The sequence below is a fragment of the Phoenix dactylifera genome, chromosome 15 (assembly GCF_009389715.1).
Source record: "Phoenix dactylifera cultivar Barhee BC4 chromosome 15, palm_55x_up_171113_PBpolish2nd_filt_p, whole genome shotgun sequence".
Lineage (NCBI taxonomy): Eukaryota > Viridiplantae > Streptophyta > Magnoliopsida > Arecales > Arecaceae > Phoenix > Phoenix dactylifera.
In genome coordinates this window covers 6,543,342-6,566,985 of record NC_052406.1, presented here as the reverse complement: position 1 = coordinate 6,566,985, position 23,644 = coordinate 6,543,342, and the positions used below count along the sequence as shown (strand labels likewise).

Below are 23,644 nucleotides of genomic sequence, written 5' to 3'. Positions count from 1 at the left end.
GGAAATGTTCCTAGACGAGGCATCATAGGAGAGACAGTAGACCATTTGCAGGTCCACCATTCACGCTTATGTCAAAGTAGATCTCCAGCAGGCATCTTACTACAACATTTTTTACTCATCATATGTATAGATCTGAGTATATTATATATGGTCAGGCAGTGATTGACCTTGGAGGGACGTGGACGACAAAAGTGGATCCAAAGTTAAGATGTCCGTATCATGTAATGTAGCTACTTTATACACTCAGAAACAGAATACATGGATAAACTTAGATCCACTATTAAGAGCTCATTTGTAGGCTCGCGATGACAAATAAATACATCAAGAATTAATAATATCAGGTAATGTTCTTTCTTGCTAGGTATTATAATGATGAGGATAAACAGATCGATCCTGTGGCAATAAGCCTGCTAATACTAGCTGCGCTCGATATTATCATCTCAGGCGCCACAGCCGTGTAGAGTATAGAAGGATTGGCTGAATAATCTCTTTGACCATAGGATAATATGTGTGTATAGAGCGTCCTTACAAGGAGCTAGCAAAGAACTGCTTCTAAAGGAAACAAAGATAACAGATATCCGATTAAAAAGAACAAGAGCTGGTGTGAGGAACCCACATTGCCCAAAAAAAAATGCACTCTATTTAAATTGTTACAGCAAATCCAGCACTGTACGCACAACAAACAACGCCTTGCACCACCAATCAGCAGCTCACAAGCATGCATGTATCATGCAACTGAAATGGGGCCCAGAGAGATCTGCGCAGAATTCATTAGTGTTACAGAGTCATAATTGGCTACAAACACTGTTCTTTGCTGTTGCTCTCCGGCGGCGGCAGTCATTGCTGTCCGTGGAAGTGACAGTTTTCCCACCCTTACCAACCCCTCCTCTCATAGGCTTAAAATTTTATTTAATATTTTGAGGTATATAGAATTCTATATGGAAATCGCAGCCGGTTGGCCTCCTTAGATTTTGCCGAGGATATGCCGATATGGTCCCTACCCCCAATCATCTCCCCACTCCATTAATTCTATTCACCAATGTTATTGTTGGTGGTAAAATGGACCACCCCACAAATGCAATTATAGCACCCAAATCCGTCAGCAAGATCGAGCTCATCCAAGTGATCGGGCTCATAGGCCGAGCCGAGCACAGCGAGCCGAGCACAGCAGGCTGCCAACCACAGCGAGCCGAGCACAGCGAGCCGAGCACAGCAGGCTGCCAAGCACAGCGAGCGGAGCACAGCAGGCTGCCGAGCACAGCAGGCCGAGCACAAAAGGCTGCCGAGCACAGAAGGCCGAGCACAGAAGGCCGAGACCAGAGAGCGCCGACCAGAAAGGCAACCCCGCCGAGCCCATGCCTTTGCCAAATATCCAATCTCCGCCTAACCCTCCAAAGGATCTGACAACTAAATATATGACTCCACTTCAATCTACCACCATCCCCAAGTCATTAAGGCGCAAGATCTCCGCAGGCATTCGGCACACCCTATCATTAATGCATGAGACCCCCTCAGGCCTCCAATGCACTCAGTCATTAAATGAACACAGCTCAAGATGATCTCCGGATCACTGAACCATCAAAGCGTACGGCTCTTTCTGACCACCGGTTCACTCAGCAATCAATGCACTTGTCATCTACGGACCCCAGGCCCACCACGGCCGGCGGTTCAACCACCCCAACGGGACCGATCAATCGTGACAGCTCCCTGACAGTGACGGTAACCCATTAATTCGCCCAGTCACATCACAGGTAATCCGGCCACTCTCCCTATAAAAGGGGAGCTTCTCCCTCTAAGAGGGGAGAGGCCTCTTCCTCCCAAGGGGATTATTTCGGACTTCCACATACAATCCTCTCTCCCTTCTTCAAAGTTAAGCCCCCCTCTGACTTAGGCATCGGAGGGCCGGCGCCGGGGAGCCCGGCCACCGGTTTTCCTTGCAGGACTTGCACACCCCCCGCGGCGGAGGACGCAGCCAGCCGGCGCACCGCCGCCCGCCTCCTACAGCAGCGGAGCTCCTCCTTCCCCGGCTTCACGGCGGCCCCCGGGTCCAATTTCCAGCAACAGTTGGCGCTAGAGGAAGGGCCCGAGTTCGCTGCCATGAAGCTAAGAAGCAAAGGAGCTTCCAACGCCTCTCGACGTCCTCCACTTAGTTTTGGACACTCTGTCCAGAACTCGCCACCTCCGGCCGAGTCAACCCCTCAAGTTCGACCGGAGCAGTTTCATGCCTTGGTGCAACAGGTGCAGGCCTTGGCTACCGTTGTCCAAGGCTTGCAACCTAAGGGCGCCCCGACGGTACCGCCCCCTCCGGCCCCAGTTCAACCGGAGCCTCCTACAAGCGGACTTCCCTTTCGAGGTCAGGACTCTCAAGTCCAGGCCTCCCTCTGGAGAGAACACCCAGCTAGAGGCCCTGGTGGCTGGCCCCAACCTTCAGAAGCTGAGTCGGTTCCAGGGCAACCTGCACCCGAACGGACCGCTGCAGCGATCCTCCAGAATGATGAACTCGACAAGAAGGTCGAGAAGTTGGAGCGCCAAATCCAGGCACTCCACGGGAGAAAATCAGGACGTGATAACGACTTCGAGTTCACTACGAAGTCTCCCTTCTCCCCGGAGATCGAAGATGAACCGGTCCCACCACGGTTCAAGATGCCCCAGGTGGAGCCCTACAACGGCAAGGCTGATCCACTGGACCACCTAGAGAGTTATCGGGCCTTAATGGCCCTACAAGGAGCCTCGGAGGCCATGATGTGCAAAGCCTTTCCAGCAACGCTCCGAGGACCGGCCCGGCTTTGGTTCACCGGGTTGAAGCCGAGTACTGTCTCCTCCTTTGAGCAGCTCGGCAGGCAGTTTGCCAGTAATTTTGCCGCTAGCCAGCCCCAGCGGCGGACGTCGGACTCCCTCCTTGACATCAAACAAGAGGAGGGAGAGTCCTTCAAGGAGTACTTGGATCGGTTTACTGCCGCAACATGGGAAGTCCGGGAGCTGGACCAGTCAATCGCCATGTCGGCACTAAAGACTGGAGCCCGGTCTTACATGTTCCTCTTCTCTATCGAGAAGAACTTCCCTGCGGACCTCACCGAAATGTTGACCCGAGCTCGCAAGTACGCCAAGGCTGAGGAAGCCATGGCCTCTCGGCGGGAGGAAGCCGAACGACCTGCCAAGATGCAGAAGAAGCACCAGGAGCACTCCCGACCAAGTAGCAGATTCCCCTGGCATGAGAAAGAGCCCCCTTGGCCCAAGAGCCTAGCTCGCCCGGGGTCTCCCCTCCAAAAATTCCAGACGTACACTCCTCTCACATCCACCCGAGCAGAAATCCTCATGGAGATTGAGGGTCGGGGCTACCTCCGACCTCCATTGAGAATGCGTCCGACAGAGTCGCGGAAGCACTCGAAAAAGTACTGCCGCTTCCACCGAGATCGCGGCCATGATACGGAGGATTGCTACGAGCTTCGTGATGAGATCGAGGCACTTGTCCGCCGAGGTCGGTTGAGTTATTTTGTCCGTGATCATGCCTACAGGAGAGAGCCCGAGGAACAAAATCCAGTGCCGCATAAAGAGCAGAATGACAACTGACCTCTCACGGGCATCATCAATACCATCAGAGGGCGGGCAACTAGAGGCACCAGAAGCTCCGAGCTCGGAAAAAAGAGCTTCCTCAAAGCATCCGTGCACTGTGAAAGTCACATCTCCTTTTCTGATGAAGACCAAAAGGGTGTTGAGCCCTCTTTATGACGACGCTGTAGCTATTTCCCTCATCATTGCAAGGCTTTAAAAAAAGGATTTTAGTACATAATGAAAGCTCGGCTGATGCCTTATTTTGTATGCCTTCCAAAGGATGAGCGCTCCTCTGGCTAGATTCATAGGAGATTCTACCCCAAGAAAGTACTATGAAGCTAAATCCTTTCATGGTCCAGAAGACTGCCGAGCTCAGAAGAATGCCGAGCTCAGAAGGCCGAGCTCCGAAGGCCGCCGAGCTCAGAAGGCCGAGCACCAAAGGCCGCCGAGCTCAGAAGGCTGCCAAGCTCCGAAGCCCGAGCTCAGAAGCTCGAATGCAGAACACCTCCCCCAGAGAATCGAGCCAAAGAAAGCTAGTGCCAAGCTAAGTCCTAAGGGACTTCGAAGTCCACTGTACTCACTGGAAGATTCGAAATGCCAACCCTACTCGGAAGCCATTAAAATATCTCCAAAAGGTACAGGACGCCACTTTGGCTTCAAATAATTTCAATATTTTATCTATTTCCAGGTCGGAGAATCCAAAAAAGACCAACGTCGCCCCGAATAGGGCGCACGATCGCCAACGGACGAGGTCTGTCTCCTGTATGCGTCTCCAATGATGCTCTAGCTAAGCTCGGGACGCCGATTCGACGCCATTCGACGACATTCGAAGACATTCGACGACATTCGACGCCATTCGACGCCATTCGACGACATTCGACGCCATTCGACGCCATTCGACGCCATTCGACGCCATTCGACGACATTCGACGCCATTCGACGCCATTCGACGCCATTCGACGCCATTCGACGCCATTCGACGACATTCGACGACATTCGACGCCATTCGACGCCATTCGACGCCATTCGACGCCATTCGACGACATTCGACGACATTCGACGCCATTCGACGCCATTCGACGCCATTCGACGACATTCGACGACATTCGACGCCATTCGACGCCATTCGACGACATTCGAAGACATTCGACGACATTCGACGCCATTCGACGACATTCGACGCCATTCGACGCCATTCGATGACATTCGACGCCATTCGACGCCATTCGACGACATTCGACGCCATTCGACGACACTTCGACGCCATTCGACGACACTTCGACGCCATTCGACGACATTTCGACGCCATTCGACGCCTCCTACGACAAGCCAAAGAAGGCCGCTGAGTCATCCTGGAGCACTTAACTCCAACTGCATGAGAGGTACACCCTACTTGGCACGTACATCTTTATACATATTTGGCTATATTACAGGATGATCGACGACTGGACTACTTCCTTCGTCCGAGCCAAAAAGCAGCTCGAACTCGGAAGTCGGGGGGTAGTGTTGGTGGTAAAATGGACCACCCCACAAATGCAATTATAGCACCCAAATCCGTCAGCAAGATCGAGCTCATCCAAGTGATCGGGCTCATAGGCCGAGCCGAGCACAGCGAGCCGAGCACAGCAGGCTGCCGACCACAGCGAGCCGAGCACAGCAGGCTGCCGAGCACAGCGAGCCGAGCACAGCAGGCTGCCGAGCACAGCAGGCCGAGCACAAAAGGCTGCCGAGCACAGAAGGCCGAGCACAGAAGGCCGAGACCAGAGAGCGCCGACCAGAAAGGCAACCCCGCCGAGCCCATGCCTTTGCCAAATATCCAATCTCCGCCTAACCCTCCAAAGGATCTGACAACTAAATATATGACTCCACTTCAATCTGCCACCATCCCCAAGTCATTAAGGCGCAAGATCTCCGCAGGCATTCGGCACACCCTATCATTAATGCATGAGACCCCCTCAGGCCTCCAATGCACTCAGTCATTAAATGAACACGGCTCAAGATGATCTCCGGATCACTGAACCATCAAAGCGTACGGCTCTTTCTGACCACCGGTTCACTCAACAATCAATGCACTTGTCATCTACGGACCCCAGGCCCACCACGGCCGGCGGTTCAACCACCCCAACGGGACCGATCAATCGTGACAGCTCCCTGACAGTGACGGTAACCCATTAATTCGCCCAGTCACATCACAGGTAATCCGGCCACTCTCCCTATAAAAGGGGAGCTTCTCCCTCTAAGAGGGAAGAGGCCTCTTCCTCCCAAGGGGATTATTTCGGACTTCCACATACAATCCTCTCTCCCTTCTTCAAAGTTAAGCCCCCCTCTGACTTAGGCATCGGAGGGCCGGCGCCGGAGAGCCCGGCCACCGGTTTTCCTTGCAGGACTTGCACACCCCCCGCGGCGGAGGACGCAGCCAGCCGGCGCACCGCCGCCCGCCTCCTACAGCAGCGGAGCTCCTCCTTCCCCGGCTTCACGGCGGCCCCCGGGTCCAATTTCCAGCAACAGTTATATTTCCCTGATTCAAAGAGTACCAAGAGTTAATCTTAGTAGGCACAAATGCCACAGCAATGAGATCTTTTTGTTCAAATAGATGTGAAGGGTGGTAAGTTCCCAAGGGCACTTGTAAGATTAAAAAGCGTCTAAGGGTACAAAGGCATCATGGATTCGCAAAGATGGGAGTAGTTGGATATGAAAAATGAGTAGTTTCACAAGAGTATATGAGAAAAGAAGGTCATGATTCTATGCAGTAACAAATTGTACAAGAATAAAAACAAGAGGGAAAACTGGCTCCATTTTTAAAGCGTTTCTATTTCTACGTGTGATCGTCTGCTTCCATCATGATCTGATCGGGATTGGAAGTTTCAGAACCTCGTGGCATTGAAAAACAAGTCTAGATGATGTGTGACTAGAGTCAAATTATCACCAACGTACCAAAAGTATAATTATTCCTCAAAAATAGGAATAGTGGTTTTGATGAGGTATAAACAACTTAATTAGCTGCCAGAATCAGTTTGATGATCTCCAATCAAATGCATATAATCACCAGTAGCTGCAGTAATTTTCAAGAGATTGAGATCATAAGCGAATGGTGACACTTTTTTTGACGATGTGGTGGGGTGAGCGATGGAGTTGGTGCAGCCAACACAGAAAATCTCCTCCACCACCTTCAGCAATCCCTTCAATTAAGACGTTCTTCATCGCTGACGCACTTTGTGCCAATCAACAAACTGAAACAAACATCACTACTACTGGTAAAAAAAAAAGAAGAAAATTATCCACGATATTTATTCTTAGTTTAAGTGTATCTAGAGAATGCATCAATGCTTTCTTCTTGCAGTAGACCTCCCTTGCCTTGCATCTCTCCCTAGTCCTAAAACCAGTGGGGAAGTTGTTTAAATTATCATCGGGTTGTTTGAAAGTTGACATGCATTCCAAATATATCCTGTGAGAGTTCATAGAATTGGGTGGGTGGCAAAGTGGTTTTCCTGCAATATCACTCAAAACTACAGCTTGTTTGAATAGAGGAACTTTAAACACCAACTAAACCAGTAAAGGAACAAAACCTAAAAGGGGAGTGGCATCACTTGCTACAAAGAGTCAATGCATGAGGACAAGAAAAGGAAAAGGACTTTTCTTTCTTTCCTTCCTTTTCTTCTTTTGCATGCATCTCTTTTCTCCTAGACTTGCATCATTTGGTGTCGGCAATAAGTTAAGCAATAAGATAAACCCAATATTAGGGGAAAACTAGATTGCTCGCTCCTTCACCGAAGCTACGGTGTTTGATATTTCGAACGTTGCTTCCTTGATTAAGGTACCTTGTTGCATGGACCACCCTCACATGAGTAAATGTTATGTAGGTGAGGGTGTCTTATACATTGTGGATCTCTTATGTCACTCATCTAATGATAAATATATATATATATATATAAGCCCAACTAAACAACTTGTTCCTTGGAGTCTTCGTTTCTAACCATATGCCTCTCCGTTTCCAAACACAACAAATAGAAACTGGTGAATCAAATGGTATTTTATAATACGACCACCAAGCAGGTGATAAACTGTTGTACACCAAAAGAAAAGGGAAAAGGAGGAGTATAACAATGTTAAGTTTATGTCATTCCTCTGTATACATATCATTTCTTTCTTCTTCTGTAGGATTCATCAAATAATAAGCTGAGAGGATATTCTTGAGTAAGACATCATATTCTAAAATGAAAAAAGTTCAAAATATGCAGTTAGAACTTCAGATGAGTGGAAGGGTGTTGTCTTTTGTCTCAAGTTCTAATGGATTAGAATAGTTAAACTAATGCAAATTGGAAATTTTAGATTAAAAACATGGTATCAGACTACTTCATAAAGAAGAGAATCAATATCTGCAGAAGTGTATAACATCCCATACACGTGAGTCGTATCTGAATCATAATTTAAAACCAGCCACCCCTTCCTAAACTGTTGAAGTCCTTCAACTGTTAATAAGTACTAAATTAGGTGTAGGGTTTTGCAAATCCAATGCTAATTACATCAGATCTTTACCCATTTCAATGAGAATAACAGGCCAAGATGTTCGCCAAATCTTTCTTGAGGGTTGAACCATCGCAGCCTGGTGGTTATGACTGGAGTCCAGCAGTATCCATGTCATTGGTTGGGTCCTAATCACCATCCCATCCTGATGTCATCAACCCCTAGATTATGATATTAACAGGAGAAGTGTTTGAAATAATTGCGATCTAATAATCAGAAAGATAGTAAGCAATTAATTAAGAAGAAAACCATAATGATAGAAAAGTATCTATCTTCTTCGGCTAATTTAAAGAAAAGAAGCGCTTAAATTCTCATGTAACCTCTTCACTTGTTCTGCATATTAATGCTTCACAAAGTTCTGACAAGATTCAGAAAGGAAAAAGACACACACAAAAAAAAAAAAAATCCAGCCTAATAAGAAGATAACACTGCATGATCTGCACATCGAATAAATGAATTTGATAACAAAAAACTTCCAAAGAATAAAGTCAGCCATCATAAAATATCTCATTTTCTACCTAAATGACACAATTAGGGGTTAAGTGTTTTGCAGCGAGATCCTTGTCTAGAAGCACTCTCATTTCCTACTATCTCAAAGACATCAAGCAAATAAGACAAAGCCCAGAACAGTATAAGCTGTGCACGTTTCTGAATAAACAATTGTTCCCTTGGTGCTGGGTTTTCCCAACCGTTATGCCCAACTTTACAGAAGTTCTTGTCTTCAGTACTTTCCATTGCCCGTCTCATTTCATTGCAGTTGATGTTATGTCTAGAGATATTTTTCCGTGCAATGCCTGTAAGCTACCTAATATTCTATTTTTGGGGCCAGCAACTACTGCTCTTCTGTAGGCCCAACTCCCACTGGAAATGACCTTAGTCCCTAACCGAGATTAGAGAAAGTTTATCAGACTGATTAATTAATTAATTAATTAAGCATACTCAACTTGACAATTCAAAACAAGAAACATGATTAAGTCCAGCTAGCTCTTCCATGTTTAACTTGTTCTTCACTTTGGCATCGATGAGTTGGATCGACACAAACGTCTACGATACACATGTCTGAAAGCAATAAGTTTTTAATTAGGTTTTCCCTAGAATTAATCTTTTGGAGTAAGTATCATGTAAAGAGCTAAGGTTCTTTGATCAATGATAATATTACCCTTAACAATTGAACCTGGGGACAGGCACATATTCACAACCACAGAAATTATTTTTAAAAGTTGTAAAATCCATCTTATTAGATCCTCATGCTTGTCATCAAATCTTTAGGTCAATCAGAGGTGGAATGATGGCAGATCAACATGCTCACAACAGTGTATACCACTTGCCGAAACCAATGAAGCAGAACGACATGCATGCAGACACCGTTGTTCGATTTAAGTGACTGCATATTCTTGTAATTAATTAGCCTTATATTGGTTAGTTTAGATTTATGTTATATGATATGGTATTTAGCATTCTACTCTAGCATTAGACCTCTAACCATGCTGCCCCAGTGCACCCCTTAACAAAAGATTCTTCATTTTGACATCATCTAATTGGTACCAAACAAGCCCCATACTTTCAGTGCTCTGCCTTCAACCAGAGGCCTAATTCATCCATCCACATACATATTTCTTCATGTCAATTTGTGATAATTTTAAGACACTGCAGATTCTTAATGTGTGGCTTTGTTAGGTGTGGCATATTGTTCATCGACTAGCCCTTAAAAGAAGGAACCTGTCTTTATGGATAGCTCCAACGATGATACATTTTGCAGTTTTGTATTATCCATCTGTTGTTTCTCATGAATAGCACAGATTAGATTAGTAAGTATAGGAACCAAAGGGATGTTTCTGAATCATTTATCAATGAAGTCCAACTTAAGCATACATTAATCGTCATGTAATTAACTAAGTGTAGTTTGTACCTTGCAAAGACTCGTTATGGGGTGTTTTATTATAGGGAATAAGTCAGTCAATACGACAATCATGTATGTGAGATACAGATAACTACTTTATTGGACGTCTGACCAAAAGTTTTTGCAAAATTGATTCCCTATAGATGAAACCAAGGACTAAATTTCAGGGCAGCAGTTTTGTAGCAGATCTGTTCATGTATATATATATATATATATATATATATATATATATATATATATATATATATATATATATATATATATATATATATATATATATATATATATATATATATATATATTAAGTCGCTGGTGTTGGCAGCGATAATGCATTATCAGATAACGGATGATGGCAGTCTGATATAATAATCTACTCAGAAATCATCGTTCGACGACAGATCATTAGTTTTTGTCTACAACTAGAAGACTTCTGGCTCCCATTATTTAATGATCAATTTGCTGAGTTCTTTATACATATTTTTTGTTAAAAAATCAAGCTGCGGATTGTTTAATGCATAGTTCTTGATCACTAGATCTGATATGATTCCATGACAACACACATTCTAATTACATTACGAGTCTAAGCCATTCCAAAATTTTGTTTGTAGTTATGGCGCTCATGGTCCCCTGATCCTTAATTATCCACTTGGACCAACTGGATAAACAAAAATAATTTGATTAATGTACATTTGTTGGATTTGGTATTCATTTTTGCAGGCTGCACAAAGAAACTGCATTAGTTGGAGGTCAATGCTGCTTCATTGGGTAGGTCACATAAGGCATGATCAACAAGATGCACCAAATATCTAACTGAAGAGCATCATGCTCAAGGTTTTCTAGACAAACTACAGAACCCTCCAAGGCTTTTTTTTGCTGGCCAGCAAAATGGAAAACTAGTGATCATAGAACTGACTGGGTGATGGAACGGATTGTTCGGATGCTAAGAAATCAACCAATTCACTGAAGAGTGGCAATTCAGCAGCATCCAGTTTCATAAATCTAATCTGCATCATAATGTCGTTAGAATGGTTGGTTTCTTGTGGGTGGGGGTGATTCAGGTTGGAATCAAAGTTATCTGATCCAATTTAGTCATAGTAAGAAGGTCCAACTTATGGAACCAGGTTTAATCAACAAGTCCAAGCCCCGGGTTTTGTTGTTTCTGGTTACTTTAAGTTCATATTACAAGATATTCACTCCCTTGACAGTCCAAGTATAAGACATATATTATAAATGATAAAAGGTGCAGTTCTGAGGGTAGGTAACTTCCATAATCCATGAGGATCATGTCTATGTAGAATACAATAAAAATAATCCGTACTTAAAGATATAATGATCTTGTTTATACCCACACAAACTCTCTTTACTAATGATACGAAGAAGTAATATTTTTACGGTTTATAAAACAATAAATGCTGATGATGACAAATTAAGGAGATTGTTGATAGCTACTTGCTCATCGGTGAAGGGAAGGAGAAGAAAATCCAAAGAAGAAAATCCAAACAAGACACTTGTTAGAAGGATACAGAAAATTTTATATGGCATCAAGCTGATCAAGAAGTTAGGTGATTAAGTTGAATCTAAATAGTTTCAAGTCATGTCCAAACTCAACAAATTGGTCTTTTGTGTAGGATGAGACTACCCATTTACTCCATAGATTCTAATCATGTCCAAATCTAATGAGGTTCACAACATGAATATATAAGTTAAGTCAGGTTGGATCAGATCTATTATTCACTTCATGTCCAAACCGCCAATTCTACCAAAATCCAGTGAAAAGATATTAAATTTTAACAAAGAACGGGCTCTAAGATTCTAAATCAGGTCAGGACCAAGTCATATTCGAGTCTGGAGCTACGGCAAAGGAACGAGTTCCAGTAATCACAATTAGAAAACGTGCATATGTATTAGGATGGGTAAAGAAGCATCGTAAACTACTTTTAAAAATTATACAAATCTCAAGGACCGAAAAATCCCGGGAAAACTAGGTTAATTTGGTCGATTAGCATATTCAATAGCATTTTGAGAGTAAGGACATATTGAGAAGTTTTGTTTTATTTAATTTATAAGTGACATTTTTGATGTAATATGGGAGTACAAGCAAAGAGAAATAAGAGACACACACACACACACACACACACACACACACACACACACACAGAGAGAGAGAGAGAGAGAGAGAGAATCCATTGGAGCTGTTCCTTGCTAACAAAGAGAAGGGGGCAATGCCAAGGAGGGAGGAGTCATCAATGGTGGGTGACAAGGAATAGAAAGCAGTATAGGGAGAAGGGCCCAATGCGAAGGAGGAGGAGTCATCAATGGTGGGTGAGAAGGGACCAGCCTGATAAACTCTGGAATTCTAAGATACTCCACTCAAATCATGGTTTCAAATTACTCTGGAATTAGCTAATTTCAAAGTTCAATTAAGAGGATGATGCAATGACAAGGTGCATTGGCACTCCAGTATTTTCTCAACCAAAAAACAAAGGTGCATTGGCACTCCAGTATTAACAATAACATTCTAGTCATATTTTCTTTTTGAACATTTTATTTGCTATGATTAATCACTTAACGTTCCTAATAAATAAAGAGGTGCTCAGACCATTTTGCTAAGTTTTAAATTAACTCACCCATAAAATTAACAAGAAATAAAATGTCACTGATTAGCTGGATGCAAAGACCAACATGCCGCATCGAACCAGCATTGTCATGGCCAATTGAGTGCCTGAGACTCATCAACTAGTCTGACAATAAAGCAACATAGAAAAGCAAATCAGCAACTCAGCTTGATGGATGCTACTGTTACAAAAATCACTTGCCAGCATAATATCTCTCACCCTACTAAAGCTTCTCAGTTAATGGGTGGTATCGATCTGAAACTCGCTTCGGGGGCAGATTCCGAAGGATGAATAATACTAGAGCCGATGGGAGAATTTCAACCAACTAAAAACACAGGAGTGAACCACCATTAGAATGAAACATATACTGATTGTGTTTGATGAAAATTTAAAGTAAAAAAGAAAAGAAAAGAAACAGAAAAAAATGTCGCTGATTTACCAGGTAATAAATTAAATTCAAAATTGGATGATCGAGGACGTCAAGGTCAGCATCCTTGTCAAATGCAGAAAGGGCGACCTGGGGCCAACTCAAAAATTTATACAGATAGTAACAATAATTTAGGTAGGCTATGAGATCACTGTCTGCCTATAGATGCTATGGCTGTCAATTGTGGTTAAACCAAGATTGGCCTTAAGATGGAAGTTCCTGACAGCCAGAAGAACATCCTCTATGAAGAACTAATGCAGAACTCTTATACAGATTCCTAAGGAACAGTTCTGACTCTGTTAAGTATGAAAGGGGAAAATTTTAGAAACTAGAGATCTTACCACAAAGCACCGCATCAAGAAACATGCGCAGCATATAGCAGTCACAGAACCAACCTGCCAAAGGAATCGACTTCAAAAATTATTATTACAGCCAACCAAAAAACCAAATATATCACTGAAGCACATAATTTCACATGAACAGTTTTAACCCAAAATTGGGTTTCCTGACATTCTACAATTTTTTTTCACATATTAGCTAGTTCCTAATTTTTAATCAGTTATCATAATTTAAATTTCAGAAACTGTACTATAAGAAATTGAGTTCCAGACTGAAAGAAGCCAACCTGTACAGCATAACTCACTACAAAACCAGATGTAATGATGAATATGAACTTGATTGATTAGGGGTGTCAATAGGTTGAGGGGTGAGGATAAGGTCTGCTCAAGGATTAGAATCATCAGGCTGGACCCAGAACAAGCCCATATATTCCTAGCAACAAACAACCTCTCTTATTTTGTTTTACTTTATGTTGTCCATGCTGGACCAAGCTCAAATCAGGCTCTGACTTCTTCTTCAAAGTTCGAGGAAAAAAATGGCTTAAATTCATGCAAGCTTCAAATATATAAACCAGGACCATGGTACTGACTTCTGATTCTGAACCTAGAATTTTATGTGGAAGCGTTCAACAAAGTTTAGTCTCTTAGAACCCTTATAAGCAGTCATTTCCTGCAAGGGAACCATGGATATCCATTTTTTTCATATTGATCCATTTAGATGTGTTAAATCGTGCATCTAACAATTTACATGATTTGAACATAGTTATTAGAAGGTCTGTCTGTTTCAATATAAATAAAGACGTAACAGAAGTGGGTTCCTCGAAGATGAGATCCTCTTACACGCATTTGGTGTAGTAAAAATCTTGTCTCATAGTTATCCCAAATGTGGCAGGTAGGGTAGCTTTCATGCCATGTTAAGCCCGTTATAATTTCTTGAGGTCACTTAAGGGAGTCTATCAGTGGTTAATTAAGTGGGATACATGAGTTGTGGTAAACTTTTGATAATAATTCTCTGAGTTCTCTGAGTACAAAACTTTCATATTTTTAATATGTAGATGAGCAGATACGGTTATTGGCAAATTGCCCTTCATAAATTAGGAAATAGAGGTCCATATGTTTTCCCCTTCTCTATCAATTTCATACTCTTCTTGTGCTATCTTAATCAACGCTGCATCTTTTTATCCTTTAAAACTTAGTTTACAATCCCTTTAAACCAGCTGTGTGGTGTAACTCGCATGAAATATTATAGTTTTTATTTCTTCCTTACATTTGATTGTATGTTTAATTTCACAAAATGGGTCTGGTTTAATTTAGGTAAGGTTTAATTTTTTTGTCTACATCTATAAGTGGCTGAAACCGATGTGAACAATGCATTTACTTGTTTTTTTATTGTTGTAATTTCTATTAATCTAAGATCAAACAAATATGAGAAAGACTTAACACCCCCCCACCCACCCACCCAACCCAATGCCATGATAGAAATCCTAGCTCTGTCCCTAATCCCATTTCCCCAAGCAATGTCCTCCAATACTCCCAACTCTCAACCCCACTCCTCCCTTAACATAAAAATTCCTTTGAATATATTCTAGTTTGTTATCAGCTATAACAAGAATTTGGAAAGAGATGACTAAGCAATAATAATATACCTAGGCATCTTTTTCTTACAGAAAAAGCACTGAAAGACCAAAATTCCCTTCTAAAATTAAATGCTGAGTCAGTTTTCCTTGATACCCGGCCCCAACTCACATCATATAAATTGGATACCTAAACACCATATGCATATCTTTTTTCTGAACAAGCATGGTTGCAAATTGGATAACATCCATATTAACATAAAAATGAATTAAGGCTAAAATAAAACATCTGTATGTCTAGCTGATGATTCACTCTCCGTGGGAGATGACTGAGTTTCAGATCATAAAACCATGTCAACATTATTTAGCAACTTCCACTAAGGAAATTATCTTCTTTCTGAAAGAAACTACGACAGGATACCCATTCCAAAGCTACAGCATATATCAACATATATTAGTATGCTTGTCTGTAACCAAATCCAGAAGAAATTCTAAATAATAACCATACCTGTGCATGTATCAATATCTAAGACATACATAAAAACAAACATATTAAATAAACATGTATACAGAGTAAAGTATAGCCAATTGTGCATATAATGATTAACATGATGAGATTGCCTAGTGCAGCATCTGCAATGTGTTGTTGTCACATTTCTTTAATTCAGTCCAAAGATATTATTAGTGTGACATGGTTAGCTTCTTACCTTGGAGCCATTGAGCCCAAAACAAGGAACTAGTCTCACAAAAACTACAAGAGATACAGTATTTTTCCGTATTTATTGTAACAATACGAGCATTGCATGCCTTAAAAATCATAAGAGAATCAGCAAAAGTTAAATGAGAAGATGGTAATATATACGTAATTCCTCAATAAAGATGTTGTTACTAGGAACTAAAATGATGAGATCCTCAAATCTATGGACCACCAATACAAATAGCAAAGGTAACCTTTGATAAAATTCTCGCCGCGTGCAAAAGGGCAGAGCATAGATACAATCCTTTATGCTCTTTTGCTTTCCATAGGTAGGCAAGTGCTTATGTTCATAATAATGCAGAAAAAAGGAGGAACATTAAGTTAACAGTACAGATACTGTCAACACTACCTCATTCAGCTTTTTTTGGCGACCCTTAGATTCAATTGGGAAGCGCCTCAGCATAAAAAACAACCTTCAATGAGATGAGAGTCTAGATGAGACAATAGCAGGGAATAGAAAAACGAGGGCAAAACAAACTTGGATAGTTTTAAAAGATTAATAAAGTTACAAGAATCAATACCTCCCACCATATATCAAAAATCCAAAAGCAGCAGAGAATGAAACAACTGCAACAAAAAGGATGCACCAGGCTTATGACTTGATTAATAAACGAAATTAAAAAAAAAAAATGAGAGAGCCCCTTAGCTCTGTGTTTTCTTAAGGCATTTAATCAGAAATGATTATACAACAAACCATAACCAAGTAATGAACCAAATAAAGATAAAGATTTAGCTGAAAAGGTCATGTAGAACTAGATACGATGTCATTTGTTATTACTTGCCAAAAAGACTTTAGCAGCTTCAATGGCAACAGGCTTAGGACTTATTTGGACATATACCCAAATGCAAATCTGCAAATTTTTTTTAAAAAAAAAAAGTTAATAAAGGCTTGTATCTTAAGAACTATATTGAACATTCTCATTTACCTGTGTGATGTATATGGCCCCATTGATTATTAAATATGTAGGTCTTAGCTTATCAATTGGAAGGCTCCTAGCCTGAATGTAAATATAAGATGATAAGAAAAGCTCTGGTATCTATCTTAAATAGGAAATATCCTGCAAGAAATAAAATATAAGTACCTGATGATATATCTCTGCCCAAAATAACACTAGTAGAGTGTAGGTTGAGAAGAACAATAGACCAGGGAGATCTAGAAGTGCCATCTCAAGAGCCTGAATCAATAAGATATTTTCTAGTGTATTAAGTTGGAGAGGAATGAACCGAAATTGAAAAATTGCCTTGTCAACAAAACAATAAGATATCAAATAGCTTGAGTGGCTTTATGTTGAACTGAAAAGTATGCCCATGAAGCTAGTTTCTTGTCTCGATCTGGAAGTAAAAGTTGACCAAGACCAAGTGACTGTTCCATGAAATAAACAATAAGGAAACAACCAAAGATACCTCCAACAAGATCAGGTTGATCATCCACTTTCTTGGACTAGCAATCACATCCATGGTTAAGTGTTGAAATGTTATATAATGCATGAGGAATACCTTTATGAGTAAGGTATTACACTGAGCTTCATGAATAGAATTCATATATGGACTTTGTAACATAAAATTCATGCACAAAATCAGATAAAAAATGACATGTCATGCATAAACGTGATACAATGGACTGCTCCACTTCTATTTTCTGAACATGGCATACTTAGGCTAGCATAGCAATTATATTGTCACAACAAAATATGGAATCATAATGACAAGTTATATTAAATCAGATAAATTACAATCATATTTATTATGTAACCATCATGGTTGTGCAGACTATCTGAAATTGGTACTTTACTGAACTATTTCATCTCTTCAATTATGACATGTGGCACTAAGATAAAGTCCAAAAACTTAATATACCTGGAAATTACTAAGTCAGTATTGAAAAAAGAGATGCTTTCACAAAATTAAGACAACTTGGAGTTTTGAGCACCATGTTCTTCATTATCGATATTGCACGATTGTGAAAATTTACACTGAGGTTTTATGATTTTAGACATCCATGGTTTGTCCCACTTATCTGCTTTAGCTTTCAGACCAGATGAATGCTACTTATTTTCCCCTCCTTATTTTTTCATGATTGTAATAAACTAGACCTGTTTGTTCAAGAGATGCCATTCATAATGCAACAATGCAGCAAACATAATAGAAGAGGCTTGGCATCAAAAATGCATTGAGGTGATGCGAAAGTTCTTGCAGCTTGTGAAACCTTAGTTTATCTTCCAAGATTGCTTAATTGAAACTGGAGATGGCTGACAAGTCCCATCCTTCCATAGATTCTGAGATGAAGTAAGATGTAGCCACAGATAATGTGTTTGCTTCCTGTTCCAACTGCACATTCTTTAGCTTTAGTACTTACTTCATTTGTCTCAGCATCTTCTGGAAAGATGCAAGCATCCATGGATACATGGCATTTAATTATAGTGATCTCCTGAAACTATCTACACAAGCAACAAAACATTCACCACAATGCCGAAAATTCCATGTCCTAGGTGAACAAGTTCTATAGCTTCCAATAAAGCTAAATTTAGTATCATTTGGACTATGTCATATTCATTATCATCATCATAACCAGCACATATATAGAAATAATTTGCTTGTCAAGAAGAATGGCAAGGCCATGACAAGCCCATGTTGAGTCTTCTTAATTTTCCCCAACAAGGTGACCATTTCCACCAAGATCTTGGATACAAGTAAGCCAGACAAAAAACATGGAAACAATTAATTTCAATAATCCTTACCTTCTTTTGGAATAGTATACACCAAACTTTCCCTAAGTTACATATTTACTGGGCTTTTACAACCTCAACATCATCCTTTGCATCAATAAAAGAACCCAAACCCGAGTAACATAGTAAAGACAGCTGGACCACTTATGGACCACCTTAACTTCTCCAGCAAAGGTTCAAGATTGGGTCGCTGATCAAGAAACTGAAGGAAAAAAATAAAGCTCATTTTCTTCACAAGCAGAACGCATGCACATTCCTCAGTTATGCTATAAAAATTTACTCTTTTGTTTTTTAAAATAAATCTAGAGAGGCTTTATCATCAGCTAATCCAGCCTAAACCAAGTGCTCCCCTAGAATGATTCACAAAACATATTACAAAATATGTATGAATAAACACTTCAAATCAGTAGATTAAAAACAATGAGAGATATCCACAACCTGAGACTTATACACAAAGTAGAAGTATGACAGGCTCAACCCAGAAAAAGAAGCTAACCTTTGATTTGAGAAGAAACACGCGGTGGTAGAAGCCAAAAAGTACCGCACGCACTGCATTCATACAGACATACTTAGTATGAAAATATGAAATCAGGGTAACATATTTAAAAGCATCCAAACTTGTTCTTACATCCATTCGCAACAAAATTCATTAGGTGAAAAAGCTTTTGCGTTGTCCATCCGTATTCCGGCACCCTTAGATGAATTCGGATAAGTTGCACCTAGTAGAAAGGATGTTCAGACTATCCATCATAACGATAACATCAATATTTCAAGTTGCAAAATTAATCAGTTATTTTCGTCACATATAAAACTACTATGAGATATACTATATAGTTCTAAAAAAATTAATAAGGAAAATAGAGAAGCTATCCTAGTACCATAAGAAGGGAGAAAGAGAGAGGGGGAGGGGGGGTGGAGGGAGGTTTTTGCCTCTCTTCTCTATTGTATGAGGAGGGACACGGCATCTCTCTCTTCTTCTTTGCCTTTATTCCTTCTCAGCAAGTTGAAGTGCCTTTATTCCTCGAAATGTTGAAGAGTTCTTGTGGATGGGATGATATTAACTAAGAGAATCTCATGTAGACAAATGGGACTCGTCCTATTTCAAGCATTTTGTGTAGTACTTTTGTCTGAGTTGGAATTCATTCTGCACCACCCCTTTGGCAAACATATTTCGTCCCACTATATAGCAAGACTGAGAATCAGTAAGTATCCTAGTTCTATTTTATCTTTATTCAGAGCTTGGAGAAGGAAATGAGATATAGAGGATCTTAGGGTGGAATAAGATAATGTCAGATATGGCAATATGGTGGAGATTGGGGGGAAAAAGAGTAAGAGAATCTTCCAAATCTTTAACACTCAGGCTAAAGATATTTTGAAATATGAAAGATGCTTTTTTCCCTTTTTCCTGATCTCAATTTTCCCAGTTGATTTCTTCCTTGTCGATGTACCATTTTTATTTCATTTTCCTATCTTTTCTTTTCTTTTTTTAAAAAAATCTTGCTACGATCAAGATATCAATTTCTTTGAGAAAAAAAATCACCTATCCATCATTTTTTTGGAGAATAATTACTCATCATCTTAATGAGTTTCTTAAACAAAGTAATGTCCTCTTTCAAGAAAAAAATGCATTGGAAAGAAATCTTTTTCAATCTAGAAATTAAGCAATAAAATTTGAATCAAAATATGACACCTTGATTCATCAAACGAGGTGGCCCAAAAACCTAAAAAAGTTAAGTTCGCTTACTTAACCACATCTTGTACATTAAATGTGAGGACCGTGCGAGCATATATTCAATCCCACATCGGTAATGCACTGGATAGATCTTCGATACTCATACAAAACTAAGAAACCCAAATAATATTTTTCAGCTAGTTTATTTGGATAAGGTCCTGGATTGTTCTAAATGGTATCAAAGCAGATCCAACTCATAATTTATATGGACTAGAGGACACTACAATATAAGTCCGTTTGAGCTGACTACAGGTTGATTGTGGTATTTATGATTGGATTTGAACGCACTGGAATTCTGGCGAGGATATTAGGGCTTAAACGGCCGGAGTCGGTAAGAATCCGTGAGGACGTGTATTTAGTCCCACATCAGTGATGCACTAGGTAAATCTTGGATACTTATATAGGATAAAGGAATCTAAATAATACTTTCCGGCAAGCTTTTTTGAATGTGGTTCTAGGTTGTGACACTAAAACAAAGACAACGGGAGAGAAGGGAAATGTACCTCCTTTCAGAACACAAACTACATTTTGAGCAATAAAATTTGAATCTGATCAAACGGTGCCTCACCACATCTAAAACGTCCAATTAAGCTTACCCACTCCGAAGTAACCACGGGTCTTTTAAACTAAAACAGAGAGAAAAGTGCAAAGAATAAGGGAAAAAGAAGTCTCCTTTCGGATCAAAACTACATAGCAATAAAATCAAAAGGCGGTAGTCGAAAAGAGTCCAATTTCGGTTACCCACAGTCCGTAAAACACAGATAGAAAGCCTCCTTTTGGATGAAAAGCTACATTTCGGGAAATCAAATTTGAATCTGATCAAAAGGCGACTAGATTCATCCTAAGTGGAAGCTGCGAAAGGTTCGACTTCGATCACCCGCCGTCGGTAAAATAGGAAGGAAGAGAAGGGACCAAAAGAAGCCTCCTTTTATATCAGAAACTACATTTTGGGCAACCATATTTGAATCCTAGCATATGGCGCCTCGATTCATCCAACAAGATGGCCGGAAAAGGCCCAGCTCCCACACTCTAACCTCAAATAACTATCCACCCACACTAACACAAATAACAAGCGAGATGGAGAATGAGAGAAGGGCAAAACAGCGTGTTACCAGAGCGACAAGGGAGACGAGGGAGTAGGCGGCGCAGAGGGCGTAGAAGATGCCGCGCTGCCACTCCTCCGAGCCGTCGATCTCGTCCCACCACGCGATCCCATTCCTCCAGGCCATCCCCTCCCCACCAGAGAACTCCGCCGCCGTCCTCAGGGCCGGCATCGAGCTCGCTCCAGACTTCCCCTTCTCTCCTCGAGAGATCCGAGGAAGACGGAAGCGAACCGCGAGAAAGAAAGTGCGGCGCGGGGGAGTTGGGGGTTGGCGGCGTGGGTACACAAGGGACCGGCCGCGAGGCGAGGGAAGGGTGTACGTGGCGAGAGCTCGGGCCCGACTGGCGTTGGTTCGTCCGCAGCGCATTGGATGGATGCACCGCTTAGTCCCCTCCGGGTGCTTCCTTTCGTACCTTTGCACTATTGCTTCGTGGTCCGGGGGGATCTCGACGACGTTTGGGTTCGACGCGTAGCACATAATCGATTCGGAGCAGAGTATGTGGTGGAGCCCGCTAGGCAACATCGATATTCCAGATGCTTGTATGGTAGATTAAATTGTAAAAATATATATATATATAAAAAGAAAGCATGCCATGGCATTGACGATTAATGGATGTGAGAATAAAGTATTATACTGCATACTAGCTCGATTATATTAAAAGACGACTTGGCCATCATGCTCAGCTGGATCCAGAGTAGCCTCAACGATAGTGGAGGGGGACATCTTCTGCTGTGAGATATTTGGACTATGGTGAGAGATGGAATGGCATTTCTGTTTAAATATGTATTTAGAAAGGCCAACGGAGTTGTGAACTAGATGGTTTCTTATGTAGCTTACTACTTCTGAGGTACTATGTAGGCTGGAGAATAAGAGTTATCTATGGTACTCAGAGACTTGTTGTTTTTTTATTTTATTGTGTATATTTATACTTGTAATGCATGAAATGCTCAATTTTAGCAAAAAAAAATAATAAATTTTTATAAGCTTTATTTAGTTTTTAAAAAAATTTAATGGTTGTGAGTTTTATGGTACCCTCGTTAATGAAGCCAAGTTATTAGTTGTTGAATCTTAATTAAACACTTAATCTGATTGCCCTTTGTTTGTTATTTGATGGCAAGCAATAGGTCTGTGATATTTGTATGCCAATTGATGTGGCTTGGTCAAGCAATGATTTTTTCCATCCTTCTATCCTTAATTCCAGCATAAAAAATGGGTGGTATAGTAAATAGATCATGGTTCAGCCAAAGGCGTAGTGATTTTTTCTTGTCTCGAGATGGAGGAATTAGAGAGGGATGTGCTTCGAAGAAGAAAGGACAAGCTGAGCCTAGGTAGGTGGATTGGATGGGGAGAGTGGTGCTTGGTTGCCATGATTTTGGTGCTGAGATTACAAGTATCATCAAATAAAGTTGGTTGCTCCCGCATGAGTTGATAAGAATTATTTGCGCATCTCTCTATTTACATTAATTGTTTTTTGATCCTAAAATAATATTTCTTAGGTCCTCATGGCTTCATATCGAAATGGACTATGGATCTCGAACTATTGGTCTATGCATGATTCACCCTCTTTCTTTTGTCGCAGTTTTGGTTGGAATAGGACCGTTGATTAACAAAAGATTATTTGTGTATCTCCACAATTACATTGAATTATTTTTTAGTTTCGAAAAATACAATTTCTTTAAGTCTGCCAGATGTTGACTTCATGGTTAGTCAATATGAATCAGTAAAAAAAGACATAAATAAACCCCTAAAATGACATTTAACTATTTTGCAATATGTATAGATCTATGAAATGATGTTAAAGATTGTGGGGCCTCAATCTGCAATACTTATGTAAATACTATAATTACCAAGCAGTCAATGGTATTCATGAATGGATAGTGATTGATTGAATTAGATAATATTCTCCATTTTGTGAAGAGAGGATTGAAATTTTCTTTTTTTAAGAGAGAGAGAGAAAGGGAGGAGACCCGATTGTATTTTAGTTATCTGGGTCAAATACTTGGGATGCACCATCTAAGATCTGAACTCAAAACTTTTGGTTGTTATATAGATTAGTATGACCGTTAGGAGAATTTTGCTTCACATGGGGTTCCAAAATTAAAATCAAGAGTTTCTAGCATTCCAAATGGTGGGTTCCTTTGTAACTTTATTTGCCATCATAACTCATTACGACAGTTTGCTTATAGCACTATCACCCAGCTAACTTTTCTTAATCAATTGGCAATGAAGAATTAATATTACTCTATTTAAATAAACCAAAAATCAAATAACAAGTGTTATTTTCATTATATTTTTGATTAATATATATATATATATATATATATATATATATATATATATATATTCATTTTATAACAATCATTACCATTTTTAAGGAAACGCATTGCAAAGCGGTA

At 40.7% G+C, this 23,644-nt stretch overlaps 1 protein-coding gene across 8 annotated transcripts; it reads right to left on the bottom strand.

Annotated features, from left to right (window-relative positions):
- Nucleotides 1-7,903: 7,903 nt before the first annotated feature.
- LOC103707934 (tobamovirus multiplication protein 1-like) lies at nucleotides 7,904-21,609 on the bottom strand. 8 transcript variants are annotated; one of them, XR_604220.3, is made up of 13 exons: nucleotides 21,258-21,601; nucleotides 19,042-19,132; nucleotides 18,910-18,962; nucleotides 16,770-16,862; nucleotides 16,614-16,685; nucleotides 16,466-16,538; nucleotides 16,209-16,254; nucleotides 16,037-16,100; nucleotides 13,360-13,413; nucleotides 13,031-13,108; nucleotides 12,811-12,916; nucleotides 12,604-12,717; nucleotides 7,904-8,237 (listed from the first exon to the last, which is right to left on the bottom strand). XR_604220.3 is itself a non-coding variant. In XM_039134249.1 (12 exons), exons 1-11 carry the CDS (start codon nucleotides 21,417-21,419, stop codon nucleotides 12,815-12,817), a joined length of 888 nt encoding a protein of 295 aa, XP_038990177.1. In that variant the 5' UTR covers nucleotides 21,420-21,603; the 3' UTR covers nucleotides 8,087-8,221; nucleotides 12,811-12,814. The 8 variants fall into 8 exon arrangements, 6 of the variants coding, with proteins under 6 accessions (XP_008790872.3, XP_008790877.3, XP_038990177.1 ...); XR_604219.3 differs by having other exon boundaries at nucleotides 8,062-8,221; XM_039134249.1 differs by lacking the exon at nucleotides 12,604-12,717 and having other exon boundaries at nucleotides 8,087-8,221; nucleotides 21,258-21,603.
- Between the last annotated feature and the right edge of the window lie 2,035 nt (nucleotides 21,610-23,644).

What these genes read in the sequence shown, in the direction of transcription:
- LOC103707934 (XM_039134249.1), bottom strand. Translation starts at nt 21,419, where the DNA reads ATGCCGGCCCTGAGGACGGCGGCGGAGTTCTCTGGTGGGGAGGGGATG. An exon ending in TCGTCTCCCTTGTCGCTCTG is followed by an intron (nt 19,133 to 21,257) that starts GTAACACGCTGT and finishes CCTTTCTACTAG; the next exon opens with GTGCAACTTATCCGAATTCA. An exon ending in GAATTTTGTTGCGAATGGAT is followed by an intron (nt 18,963 to 19,041) that starts GTAAGAACAAGT and finishes GTATGAATGCAG; the next exon opens with TGCGTGCGGTACTTTTTGGC.